At 37.4% G+C, this 14,948-nt stretch overlaps 1 protein-coding gene across 5 annotated transcripts in view; it reads right to left on the bottom strand.

The window, feature by feature from the left end:
* Positions 1-14,948, bottom strand: part of PTPN2 (protein tyrosine phosphatase non-receptor type 2) — an 85,859-nt gene that overhangs the window by 35,974 nt on the left and 34,937 nt on the right. For all 5 annotated transcript variants that reach the window (XM_047827610.1, XM_047827612.1, XM_047827609.1 and 2 more), the window contains exon 3: positions 2,781-2,881. In XM_047827610.1, coding sequence (XP_047683566.1) covers positions 2,781-2,881 — 101 coding nt within the window. The remainder of the gene's footprint in view (positions 1-2,780; positions 2,882-14,948) is intronic.

Below are 14,948 nucleotides of genomic sequence, written 5' to 3'. Positions count from 1 at the left end.
GGGACAGGATGCTTAAACACAATTAGGAGTGCGTTAATCAGGTATTTTCTTTATTGTTATGGACTTTATAATATTTTATATTTATATAAATGTTTAAATTCTAATATTTAATAAATGTATTTATATTCTAATATTTTATAATTATTATCATTATTACTGCTACAAATAAAAAAGTAATAACAAATGCCACAACAAATAATCACTGGAGGGCTTACCATAGTACCAGGCACCATAAGAATTTTGCTCAACATCATTCCATAGATAATATAGATATATTTATATATCAATAATATAGATATATATACAAGCTTGGAGAGTTAGGTAGCTTGTCCAAGGTCACACAGCAATTTTATTATGCTAGTAGAGCTGAATGATTAAGAGCATGGCCCAGAGTGTCAATGGGGCTTCAAATTCTGGCTTCAGCTCACTTCCCGTATGACCTTGGTAAAGTTGTTTAATGTTCCTGGTCTCTTTAGATGATTCCTCATGCATAAAATCAGGGTGATGACAGTATTTACCAGAGAGAGTTAGCCTGAGCCTTAAATCACACAAAACATAAAGTACAGAACAATGTTACAAAATTCCTAGCTCTTATTAATCTTATCTCTCACTACAATGTAAAGTTCATAATGGCATTTTTACTTAATGTCTATTTTATTTAATGCCTACCACACAGTAGATACTCAATAAATCTTTGTTAGATGGATGAATACCCAGTGAAGCAGTGGGACCAGGATTTGGGCATAAATACTATGAATCCAGAGTCTACATTCTCTTAAGATACGAAGGTTGAACATATGGTTCCAGAGAGTCTGAAGCCTTGAGTGTAAACTGAAAAGGGGAAAAAACTCCTAAATCAGAATCCTGAGAAACACCTACAAAATTTGGACTACAATAAGAAGAACCAATAAATGAGACTGGGAAATTGGAAGAAAGGGAGAAAGAGAAAGAGAAAGAGAGGGTTGTGATAAGGGATCTAGAGTAATTATTCTTTCCTATTTTTGAACATTATAGCTTTTTCAAATAGAAAATAAACTGAAATTCTAAAAATGAGTTTATCAAAAATGTCATGAATGCGGGGTGTGCCTGGGTGGCTCAGTCGGTTGGGCATCCAACTTCGGCTCCGGTCATGATCTTGCGGTTTGGGAGTTCAAGCCCCACGTTGGGCTCTGTGCTGACAGCTCAGAGCCTGGAGCCTGCTTCAGATTCTGTGTCTCCCCCTCTCTCTGCCCCTCCCCTGCTCATGCTCTGTGTCTCTCTGTCAATAATAAATGTTAAAAAAAATTAATTAAAAATGTCATGAATGCTCATAAAAAATGCCAAATATTACAAAAGGGCAGGAAATGACAAATTAAACTCTATGTATTCCTAATTCTTAGAAATAACCAATATTAATGGTATATGTATAATTTATTTAGCCAGTCCCTCACAAATTATTTCTGTCCTATTCTTTCTGGTCCGGTACTATTAAAATTAAGTTTCAATAAACACCCTCACATGTATCTTTATGTCTATACATATGTAACCACTGAGTATTATAAACTTTTAAATCTCTGCTGTTCTGACTGGTGAAAAGTGGTTATTAAATGTATATTCCCTCATGACTAGAAAAATTGAGTATCTTTTCATATGTATATTGTCTACCTTTATATTTTTCTTTGAACTATGAATTTATGTTCTTTGCCAGTTTTTTGTTTTTTTTTAACTTAGATTGTTTCTCTTTTTCTTTTTTGACATACAGGAGCATTTTACTTTAAGTAAAATTATTTTCATTTCCTGCCAACTAGAAATAGTCTAATCTTTTTACTATATGAAACTGTTTTCTCTGTTTTGTTTTTAATGTTTATTTACTTTTAGGAGGGGTAAGCAGAGGAGTGACAGACAGAAAAGACGAGAGAATCCCAAGCAGGCTCTACACTGTCAGCACAGAGCCCAATGCAGGGCTTGCTCTCATAAACCATGAGATCATGACCTAAGCCGAAATCAAGAGTCAGACACTTAACTGAATGAACCGAGCCACCCATTTTCTCTTTCAATAATAGGTTATTCTGATCTACATTTTTAAAAACCTCAAATATTATGAACATACAGCTTATACTTAAAATTTAAAAATCAGTAACTGGGGGATATAGCAGTACTGTTCATTAAGTCTCTGTCATTTGATAAAGGGAAGCTGGTGTGGATAAACCAAAATAATTTTTATTATCTAAGAATGGAAGAGTAGTAGTGCTAGAATATGGGTGTGGCCAATGTGCCAAGAAGCAATCAGGCAGAATGCCAAAGGGAACTGTTACGGTCTCTGGCTTCCTAGCCAGTATTCTGGGCACCTGGTCTTACCACCCTCACTCCAAACAAAGGGCAGATACCCATCAAAGGCATGTTCAAACTCTCTGAAACTGTATGTCAGAGAAGTGGGTCAAGAAGGGCTTTCAAAGGGCCTCTGGTTATGATACAAGTTATGTGAAGAGAACTTAACAAAGCATTAACAAACGCTTTGTATCAATATAAAGCAAGGAAGATAATTTGCCTGAAAAGAATTGGCCTAAACCATTTCATTAAAACATTTTCCTTCTTGGAATGTGCAACATTAAAAATTACTTTCATGTTCACATACAAACCTGCAAAACATTAAAATGTCTACACTCTACTATGTAACAACAGAAAAAACAAACAGCATCTCATTTCCAAAAGAAGTAAAGACATACTTTTAGCTATGTTTCAAAGCATACCAACCACAATAACTGCATTGCCAGGCATCTGCTCGACACCACATCACTTGCCTGTGTTAAGATGTAACTCCTTTTCGCCTCTTCTATGTCAACTAAACTGGCATTAATATAATCATTTTCAGCATTTTGCAGTTTAACACGACTGTGATCATCTGAAATAGAGAATGACAAACCATAATTGTCATTTCAAACTTCTCATTTTTATTGATATTAATGTTCTAGGTATTAATAAAATGATAGAAGAAACAAAGCAAAGAAAAATAACAGCACCACAAAAGAGTTGAATCAAGTCCTAAATTATTCCTTTTTTTGGAAGTATAAAAATGAAATCTTTTTGTTTGTTACTGTGGTATTGGAAATGCTTTTGTTTGTACTTGATTAGCTACTGTAACTAGAAAAACTGACCAAAGAGTAAAATATGGTGAAAGGAATAAAGCACCTACCTTCCTAAAAGTAAAAGGATCATTTAGAGTCTTGGGGTCTAAGAATTGATAGGTCTACCTACAAAAAAAACAAAAAAAAAAAACAACAAAAATACCAAAAAAACCACAACCGGCCTCAAATAGAGGAGACTTGATTTCCATGGTAACTACATTTGCTTCATTCCTCAATAGATCTGCATTCAACTATATTTAAATAATTTTTAGTATTTAACTATATTTAAATTAAGTGCTAAAAATATTTAAATACAGAGAGAATATTCTAATTTTTTTTCAGTAGGCCCCATGCCCAACATGGGGCTCAAACTCATGACCCTGAGATCGAGACACATGCTGTACTGACTGAGCCAGTCAGGCGCTCCAGAATATTCTAATTCTTTACAAGACAACTAAAGACGCCTCATTAGACTGTGTTATAACACAATAGATAAACATATCTAGTTTAGACATATTTCTAGCTTTTAAAAGTAAAAATTTCACCATCTACAACAATATGGATGACCTAGAGGGTATTACACTAATTGAAATAAGTCAGGCCAAAAAAAAAAAAAAGAAAAAGGAAGACTGTATGACGTCACTTATACATGGAATCTAAAAAATTAACAAATTAAAAAAAGCAGAAACAGACTCATAAATACAGAGAACAGGGGCACACAGGTGGCTCAGTTGGTTGATCATCTGACTCTTGATTTCAGCTCAGGTCATGGGATCAAGCCCTGTGTCGGGCTCCACCCTGCGTATGGAGCCTGCTTAAGATTTTCTCCTTCCCTCTCCCCCTTCTCTCCCTCCCTCTCTTAAAAAAAAAAAAAAAAAAAAAAATTAAAAAAATTCAAAATTCAAAATAATAAAATAAATAAAATGAATAAATATTGAGAACAAACTGGTGGTTGTCAGAGAAAGGAGGGTGGGAAGATGAGTGAAACAGATGACGGGGATTAAGAGTTACAAACTGCCAGTTATAAAGTAAGTAAATGTCACAGGAATGAAAGGTACAGCATAGGGAATACAGCCAATAATATTGTAAAAACTTTCTCTGGTGACAAATGGTAATTACACTGATTGTGGTAAGCATTTTATAATGCATATAAAATTTATATATAAACATATAAATGCTGAATCACTATATTGTACACCTGAAGCTAGTATAATATCGTATGTCCACTATACTTCAATTAAAAAAAGAAAAAGCAGGCCTCAAAATTAAGAGAATGTATTTACAACATATACAACCAAAGAAGGATTAAGATACGAAGAGTACTTACAAATCAATAAGAAAATGACAGAGACCCCATTTTAAAAGATGAACAAGGACAATACACAAGAGACTAATAAATATGAAAAAAAAATTTAATCTATTAATCAAAATATAAAAATTAAATTGAAGAGATAATTTCTTTTTTAATTAAAAATTTTTGTAAAGTTTATTTTTCCAAAACCTTTTTGAAGTGCTGTCCAGGCCATGGCTAGCCCCTTAGTAAGCACTAGATGAGACTATAAGAGAACTTTCAGATGTCTGGTTTATAGGCATAAACTCTTACAAATCCAAGGTTTCCGTTTCTGTGAATGAAACCAATGGATATACCCAGAGATAAGCACAGTCTAACAGTAACACACACACACAAAAGGGGAAATAACAAATTTCCAAAATGCCTAATAACAGGTAAATTACAATATATATGAAAGATGCACTACTTTAATGGAGCCCTTAAAAATCATGCTTTGGTGGGGGGGAGTAAAAAATCTCACAGATTTAGAAATTATGCTGATTTAAAAATGTGGACTACAAAACTTTACCTTGTATCATTTCTTTAATGTTTATTTATTTTTGAGAGGAGGCAGAATGGGGCAGAGAGAGAGGGAGACAAAGATCCTAAGCGGGCTCTGTGCTGACAGCAGAGAGCCCAAAGCGGGGCTTGAAATCACCAACAGTGAGATCATGACCTGAGCCAATAAAGTCGGACGCTTAACATTAAACGTTGGACGCTTCATGGACAGAGCCTCCCAGGCACCCCAACCTTGTAGCATTTTGATGGAAACGGAGGAGAAGGTTTCTCAGGGACAGAAGGCATGTACATACAACAGAATTAACACTGGCTTAGTATCCTAAACATACAACTGTTAGAAGAATATAACTGAATTATAAACTGAACAGATGTTTGATGTTTAACTCTGGAGAATACATTCAATTTAAGCTGCTCCCCTGAAGGAAATCTATACTAAATGTCCTTTTTCTCCCCACTTTTAAACTAAAAAAACTGTTCACATGATCTCCATACGAAAGAAAATGTTAAATAGCTACAGTTTCACACATCAATTTATCTGAACTGTTTCTCCTGGACTGAACCCAAGACCTCTGTAAATATTACATGTCATTTGCCAACAGGAAAAACTAAGATCTTGTTATAGTAAATCGCTTATACTAGTGTTCTCGGAAAGATGATGTCAGCAAGCACTTTTTTTTTTTAAACACTTTTTTTTTAACAGCTTAATCACCCTTTAACTGTTAAATTATGTGAGATGGTAAAAAGGTCAGCTACCTAATTAGCAAAATAAAGACCATACATCTCCTGTATAACATGTATCAGGAGATGTATGCTTTTAGAATGCTACACAATCCCTAAAATTCACATTCCACTAAAATATAATACAAAAGGAATGTATTTCCTCATGTTGTAATCACAGAAAACACAAACCCCAAAGGTTAATCATATCTATTGCACAAGTGAAAAAAGCAATTTGGCCAACAGAAGCAAGAATCCATAAAAACTGGGAAGATTCCTTCCCAGGAACCTCCAGGAATTCAGTTATCTTGCAGGTTGCCTTCTGGGACCCTTCCACAGTTATGGAGGAAATAAGCCCAGAGAAAGACCTCTGGCAGATTGTTTTTAAGAGTTCTGCCATCCTCCCCTCAGAACCTTGAACTAGAATTCAGTTATTTTCCCTTCAGCTTCAAAATCTATACCAGCTGTCATTCCAATACATGGAAAACACTGAATCACACAAGGGTAAAAGCACAGATACATTCCCTGGAGCCCTGGGGTCTAGCCAATAGGTGTTACCTGAAGGACACCCAGTGTCCTGCACAATCTGGCCCCAAACAGTGGCCCTACTTCCCTCTAACATTTATTTATATAATCAACAAAAGCAAAAGAACACTGAATTTTCTCAGGAAAAAAAGTTTTTAATTTTTCTAGATTAAGACTAAAAAAGAAAGGTAATCCTTAAGGAAAACTCTATAGCTATTTAGAAGTGGCTACAAATGTTCCCTGAACCTATATTTTCTTCTCAGGACTAATTACAAACAAAACTCTCAAATTCACCTACATTATTAGAAATTATTTATTTATTATTTATTTATTTCAGTATATGAAGTTTACTGTCAAATTGGTTTCCATACAACACTCAGTGCTCATCCCAAAAGGTGCCCTCCTCAATACCCATCACCCACCCTCCCCTCCCTCCCACCCCCCATCAACCCTCAGTTTGTTCTCAGTTTTTAAGAGTCTCTTATGCTTTGGCTCTCTCCCACTCTAACCTCTTTTTTTTTTTTTTTCCTTCCCCTCCCCCATGGGTTTCTGTTAAGTTTCTCAGGATCCACCTAAGAGTGAAAACATATGGTATCTGTCTTTCTCTGTATGGCTTATTTCACTTAGCATCACACTCTCCAGTTCCATCCACGTTGCTACAAAGGGCCATATTTCATTCTTTCTCATTGCCACGTAGTACTCCATTGTGTATATAAACCACAATTTCTTTATCCATTCTTCAGCTGATGGACATTTAGGCTCTTTCCATAATTTGGCTATTGTTGACAGTGCTGCTATAAACATTGGGGTACAAGTGCCCCTATGCATCAGCACTCCTGTATCCCTTGGGTAAATTCCTAGCAGTGCTATTGCTGGGTCATAGGGTAGGTCTATTTTTAATTTTCTGAGGAATCTCCACACTGTTTTCCAGAGTGGCTGCACCAATTTGCATTCCCACCAATAGTGCAAGAGGGTTCCCGTTTCTCCACATCCTCTCCAGCATCTATAGTCTCCTGATTTGTTCATTTTGGCCACTCTGACTGGCGTGAGGTGATATCTGAGTGTGGTTTTGATTTGTATTTCCCTGATGAGGAGCGACGTTGAGCATCTTTTCATGTGCCTGCTGGCCATCCGGATATCTTCTTTAGAGAAGTGTCTATTCATGTTTTCTGCCCATTTCTTCACTGGGTTATTTGTTTTTCGGGTGTGGAGTTTGGTGAGCTCTTTATAGATTTTGGATACTAGCCCTTTGTCTGATATGTCATTTGCAAATATCTTTTCCCATTCCATTGGTTGCCTTTTAGTTTTGTTGGTTGTTTCCTTTGCTGTGCAGAAGCTTTTTATCTTCATAAGGTCCCAGTAGTTCATTTTTGCTTTTAATTCCCTTGTCTTTGGGGATGTGTCAAGTAAGAAATTGCTACGGCTGAGGTCAGAGAGGTATTTCCTGCTTTCTCCTCTAGGGTTTTGATGGTTTCCTGTCTCACATTCAGGTCCTTTATCCATTTTGAGTTTATTTTTGTGAATGGTGTGAGAAAGTGGTCTAGTTTCAATCTTCTGCATGTTGCTGTCCAGTTCTCCCAGCACCATTTGTTAAAGAGACTTTTTTCCATTGGATGTTCTTTCCTGCTTTGTCAAAGGTTAGTTGGCCATACGTTTGTGGGTCTAGTTCTGGGGTTTCTATTCTATTCCATTGGTCTATGTGTCTGTTTTTGTGCCATAGAAATTTATTTTAATTCTTCTTTTCTATTAAGGAGATTAATAAAATTTTAAAGTGTATTTAACTTTTTGATTTCAAAGGAAACAAAAGCAAGACAGTTTCTAGTGTTAAATAAAACATCATGTTATAACTATCTACAAAGATAGTAACTATACAGAACATTTCAGGAACTGAAACTATCACAGCCTTTTTATGAGAAATTGTGACTTTATGATTTCTGTAACAATTATAACAGGCAATGCCTCTTCCCCAACTCAGAATCACTTCATGTATGGTTTAAAATATCTGTGAGAGTGGACACAGGTCCCCTCACAACCTGGGAGTCAAATGTCCCCTTTCTCTGCCCTGTTATTATCAGGCAGCCCCAAATCTGTGAAGTGTTCATTCCAAATCAAACTTCGGACTTCTGAATTAGTACAAAAATGCAAAAACAAAAACATCAGAAAGTTAAGTGCTTTCTCCTCTCCTAGAGTTTATTCTGCCCAGAAACCTCTGAAATGCGATTATCAAAGAGACGGAGTCCTCTAACACCTGGGCTCTAAGTAATAAGCCCTAAAGCCCACAGTATTATTATCATCATTCTAGGTAAGTATATGGTTATCTCCCTCTTTTTTATTTTTTAAAAAAATTCAGCAGGGGTGCCTGGGTGGCGCAGTCGGTTGAGCGTCCGACTTCAGCCAGGTCACGATCTTGCGGTCCGTGAGTTTGAGCCCCGCGTCAGGCTCTGGGCTGATGGCTCAGAGCCTGGAGCCTGTTTCCGGTTCTGTGTCTCCCTCTCTCTCTGCCCCTCCCCCGTTCATGCTCTGTCTCTCTCTGTCCCAAAAATAAATAAAAACGTTGAAAAAAAAAATTCAGCAAAGGGAGAAAAATGAAGACAGTTCAAATTACATTGCAAGAGATACCAACAAGCAATCAAACCATGCTTCACAGGAAATCTTATCTCTCAACATCTAATAACACCAAAAGCCGAACTATCAAGAACATATGCTTTTTTTTTTTTAATGGGGGCATCATCTGCTCTTAATTCTTGTCACCAAGAGAATAAAGAAATGCAATATCCAATAGAATTGCAGCTTGTAAACTGGATAAAAATTAAGCAAACATCTGATGAAGATTCCCTTCACCTCCCACCCTCAAACAGTATGTTTTCCGAGAAATGGTTTCATCTGTCAAGAAATGACGCTCTAGCTGTGGCCTGAGCTGACAATACAGATTAGCTTCCTCTTTCACTAATGTCATAATAAGCCTTTTTTTTTTTTTTTAACACCGCTTCACTGGTTCACCTTTTATCGTAATTGTAAAAAGATCTTCTTTTGGAAAGTTGGAAAGTCTTCCAGGTCAAACAGGAAAATGGATTTACATCCATCATAACTATCCTCCCTAGGTTACACCAAGGTAGAGATAAACAATCACTATCATCAACTGGGCAAGAAGACCATGTCTCCATTAGTAAGTACAGCATTGAAAGATGTTCCCCATTGATTCTCCTGTTCTCAACCAGGAGGAAACTGTTAAGTTTTCAAATACTGATGTCTATATTCACATGTTACCTCCCTGCAAGAATGCAAAGCACTTCAGGGCACCTGGGTAGCTGAGCCGTTAAGTGTCTGACTGGCTCAGGTCATGATCTCCATCTCACCACTTGTATGTTCGAGTGCTGAACTGGGCTCTGTGCTGACAGCTCAGAGCCTTGAGCTTCTTTGGATTCTCTGTCTCCCTCTCTCTCTGTCCCTCCCCTGCTTGCACTCTGTCTCTCTCCCTCTCAAAAATTAATAAACATTTTATAGACATGTCAACCATCTTCGACTCTGTAAGTTAAATACTTGAGACAAAAATATAATTTTCTCTCATGAATCAAGCAATGAGCCAAAAAAAGCTAGAACTAAAATCCAAGTCATCATAAGCATTAATGAAGAAACACATACAAGAGTGTAACATTTCAACTGTTTCCTCTGAAAATAAAACTCAATTTGATGAATAGTTCCTTTACTGACAACATAACCAACTAGGACCGCTATATAGGATTTAGTGCCTATATGTGTCAGTTATCGTATGACACATCTTACCGCGTTACTTCTCTCAGTCCTCACAACCCTATGAAGTTGACATTATCATGCTCATTTTACTGACACTCAGGGAGTCAAGTCATAACCATACACACACTAGAGGAGCACAAGAGGAGATTCAAACTAGGTCTGTAACTTGAGGGACTACATAATTCCCACACTACATTATCTCTGATACGTCCAAGTTGGCTCCTTTACCACCCTTTTCACACACCCTAAGTTCTTCCTCCATTGCCTTCCACTGTTCTTCACATCAGGTACGATTTCTGTCTCATCTCTGTCACACAAATCTCACTTCCGTGAAGATCCAGCCTATGAATGACCTTCTCTAAATAGCCCGTTTAAGGGAACCCTCACCATGAAGTTCTGTTCTTCACATTTAATACCCTCAACAACTTTTATGCAATTTTCATTCAACAAATATATTTTAGGAGCCAGGCAACAGCAACATAAAGATAACAATAATTTGTTTAAAGCTTTTAAAAAGAAAAAAATTCTATTAAGTAGTAATTCCTACCACTATCTTAATTGCACTGCGTTGTGTGAAGAAAGCTGACCAACTGATCCCTAAGGAAGCCAAGTGAGATGAGCAGGCTTTGCTACCTAGAGGAAGAAGGAGCACACACACACAAAAGGAAAAAGGAATGGTGTATCATGGACTGGCAAATTCAAAAAGGCTCAAGAACTGGGTAGCCAAAAGAGATCCCAAAACATGTTAAGGCCAGACGCTGAAGGGTTTTGTGTGCTGCACTCCAGGCACAGGTTACCTTAATAAAGCTCTTTAAAGGGCTGACACAAGCACATTTGATTTCAAGAAAATAACTACGCGCACTCTAGAGGATAGACTGGAACAAGAAGACAAGTTAACACACTGATGCACTAACAATTTAATCAAGAGACGATGAGTACAGAGCCAAACAGCGGCAGGAGCAGAGAGAGTTACAATGAAACACATCCCAGTGCACACCACCACCAACTTGCTAACCAAGTAAATAAATACATGTTGTTCCAGTAGGTCCCCTCTTTTTGAAACAATAGGGTAACTGAGACTTCCAACTCATTCAAACTATCAAGATTTCAAGTTTCTACGCTTGATAGGGCAAGGTCATTGATTAAATTTGACTTCCACACATCTCCAAATCTAAAAACAGGTCTTTAATCTACCCCTAAATGTCTCTGCAATGGAAAGAACGCCTGAGAAGTATCCTTTAAAAATGTGTAAAATACATTAATATACTCTGGAACACGGATATCCTTCCTCTTTAATAGTGCGTATAAAATAAGACATACGAAACTTTAGTTTAATATTATCAGTCAACACCTCAACCATCTCCTTGAAACTCGTAATTGCCTCTTCAAGAAGAGAGAGAGCATGGAGAGTAGAGGGAGTTGGCAGAAAGTACCTTCCTTACATCCAAAAGTCCATGGGACACCACAGAAACAATACAGACCAAATATTTAGTAAATCCTTCCACATTCCAGGCACTGCTCTCGGCACTCAGGACCCATCCATACTCTTGTGGAGCTCACCTTCTCAGAAAAGGAAACAACAGCCAAAACAACTAAGTAAATGATATGTTATACAGCACAAATGCTATGGGGGGAAAATGCAGAGTGAAGGGGAACATCATGCTGGGGAGGAGGAGCAGGATAGGTTACAATTCTAAATAGGGGGGAAGGTTGGCCTCATTAAGACAGTGACATTTTAGCAAAGACCTGGAGGAGTGGAGGAGGTCAATCATATGGATATTTTGGTTAAGAGCGTTCCAAGCACAGAGCAAAGTTAATACTTAAGGTGGGTATGTGCCCAACATGTCTGAGGGACACAAATAATGGAGCTTGAGCCCAAATGAACAAAGGGTAGAGAAAGAGCCTGCAAGTTAGGTTCAGAAAGTTAAGAAAATCTGTACTGATTAGTCACACCTCCTAAATTCAACTCAGAGAAAAAGTTTCTACTTCCATCTTCTTAGCATCTACCCAGTACAGCGCCATAACAATTTAGGTTGGCAAGTGTTCAAGCATTGTTTATACACTGAATTCCAGAAAATTTTCATATTTAAATTGTTAAACTACGGTAGAATTTTGTTAGAATGACAAATCACTATTAAACCATTGTGAAACCTATGCGGGAGATGACGTTATGTTAATTGACTTGGAGAGTAACCTAATTCAGTAAAAAGGTTAGAGCTCAGACACCTCCAGAACTTTCCAGCATAGGCATCTGGAACTCTGTGGCGCAGATGAAAGACCATCTACGGGGCCTAAAGATGTAGATTCTGATGTGTGTCCTGGCTCTACCAACCTACATGACCACAGACACAGCTGTGATTTCACAGTTGTGAAAAGAATAACCTGCTACTTCAGAAACATTATCAGCATCCAACTTAGTTACTACAACCTGTGATAACAGCCACATCACTAGTCTCAGTTTTCTTGTAAGATGAAATGGCTGGACTAGACAAATCCTTCTTGATTATTTTTACCGACTGACCCTAATATACTCCAAGTATCCATTACAAAACTCCTTGGAAAGTCCTATTTTAAAAATATATAGGAACTTAAAATTTCTACTTCATTATGCATCTGTATTTTAATATATAAGCAATCACACCTTCCCTTCCCACGTTCCAAGTATAACCCATGGTACTAGAAGATGTGCCACATTTCCCCAGGACATTAAGTTCCCTCCCTGTACATTTTTGCTCCTTCTTCCAGTGTAAGTACTCTATAGGTGAGCTGCCCAAGTGATGAGCCATGGCTACAGTGGGGGTCCTCTCTTAGAAGGCTACCATTATGATAAGATTTTGATACACTCAGAAATTGGGGCAGCAGCAGTGCCCACACCTCCAGCCATCTGTGGCCTTCTGTTAGGGTTAACCTCTGTGTAGCCAGGGATCCTGTCATGTTCATTACGTATTCCCACTGCCTAGCACAGTACCCTTACCCAGTACCCAAATTAGGAAGCCATCAAATTCAGAAACCTGGAAAGATATTGGTATAATCCAGACTGTACTCCAATTTCTCGTTTTATGGGCACAGATTTGTGTGGGTGTGTACAGTTCTATGCTATTTTATCACACGTGGAGATTGTGTAACCACTACCACAATCAAGATAGACAGTCCTGTTCCATTACCACAAAGATCCTCTGTGCAATCCCTTTACAGTCATACTCCCCACCAACCCCATCCCTAACGCATTAATCTGTTCTTTATAATTTTATCATTTCAAGAATGCTGTAAAAATGGAATCATATAATATGTAACCTTTGAGATTGGATTTTTTGACTCAGCATGAGTCTTCTGAGATCTATCCAACTTGTTGCATGTTATCAATAGGTCATTTCTTTTTATTGCTGAGTAGTATGCCATGGTATGAATATACTAGTTTGTTAACCACTCACCTGTTGGAAGGACATTTTGGCTGTTTCCAATTTGGAGCTATTACAAATAAAACTGCTATGCACCTTCACACACACATTTCTGTATGGACATAATGTTGCAATTCTCTAGGATAAATGCCCAGGAGTGCAATGGCTGGGTTGTATAAGGTATGTTTAGTTTAAGAAACTGCCAACCTATTTTCCAAAGTGGCTACACATTTTACATTCTCACTAGCTTTATATGAGATCCAGTTTCTCTACATTCTTAGAGTATTGTGGCTTCATTATTTTATCTGTTCAGTGGGTGTGTGGTGATCTCTCACTCTCACCACCATTGTTTTAATTTTCATTTCCCTAATGGTTAATGATGTTTTTAATATGCTTATATGCTTACTGACATCTGTGTTCATAATCTTTTGCCCATTTCCTAATTGGACTTTTTTTGTTTTACGCTTTAGTCTTTTACTATTGAATTATGAGAGATCTTTTTATTTTCTAGGTCTGAGTTCTTTGTGGCTTGTAAGTATTTTCTCCCAGTCTGTCCTTGTCTTTTCATCCTCAATTCCCTAACAGGGTCTTTAGCAGAGCAAAAGCTTTTAATTCTGGTTTAGTCCAATTTCCTGATTTTTTTCTTTCATGGACAGTGCTTTTGGTGTCACATTAAGAACTCTTCCTCTAGCCTTAGGTCCTGAATTCTCTCCTGTTTCTTCTAAAAGTTTTATACTTCACATTGAAGTCTATGATCCACTTTAATTTTTGTATAAGGAATATTAGGTTGAGATGGGGGGGGGCTGCTGTGGATGTCCAATTGCTCTAGTACTGACTGTAGAAAAGATCATCCTTCTTCCGTTAAATTTCTTTGCACCTCTGTCAAAAATCAATTCACTATACTTGCACGAGTCCATTTCTAGGTTCCCTGTTCTGTTTTCCAGTCTATGTTTCTATTCCTCTGCCAATATTACATCATCTTGATACCACAGTTAATACAGTAAGTCTTAAAATCAGGCAGAATGATTCTTCCTCACCTTCTTCTCCCTTTCTGAAATTGTTTTAGTTATTTTAGTTCCTTTGCCTTTTCACACACATTAAGAGTAAGCTTGTTTGTATCTACAAGAAATCTTTCTGAGACTTTGATAGGAATTGTGTCAAACCTACAGAAAAATCTGGGGAGAACTGACATCTTTACTACATTGAGAGTTCCAATCTGTGAACATGGTATGTTTCTCTATTTAGATCATCTTTGATTTCTTTTATCAGTGTTTTGTTGTTTTCAACAGACAGGCCCTATACATGTTTTGTTAGATTTATTCCAAGATATTTCATTTTTTAAGAGCAACTGCAAATGACCTTATATTTTTAATCCTGTTTTCCTTGTGTCCATTGTTAGTAGGTAGAAAGATAATTTTTAAAAAATTTAATGTTTATTTATTTTTGAGAGAGAGACAGAGCACAAGTGGGGGAGGGGCAGAGAGACAGGGAGACACAGAATCTGAAGCAGGCTCCAGGCTCTGAGCTGTCAGCACAGAGCCCAACGCGGGGCTCGAACCTACCAACTGTAAGGGTTAGTGTAGGGCTAACCTGTAGCCTTGA

Source organism: Prionailurus viverrinus, chromosome D3 (assembly GCF_022837055.1).
Source record: "Prionailurus viverrinus isolate Anna chromosome D3, UM_Priviv_1.0, whole genome shotgun sequence".
Lineage (NCBI taxonomy): Eukaryota > Metazoa > Chordata > Mammalia > Carnivora > Felidae > Prionailurus > Prionailurus viverrinus.
Note: the sequence above shows the minus strand (reverse complement) of the source record. Positions and strands in the feature narration are given on the sequence as shown.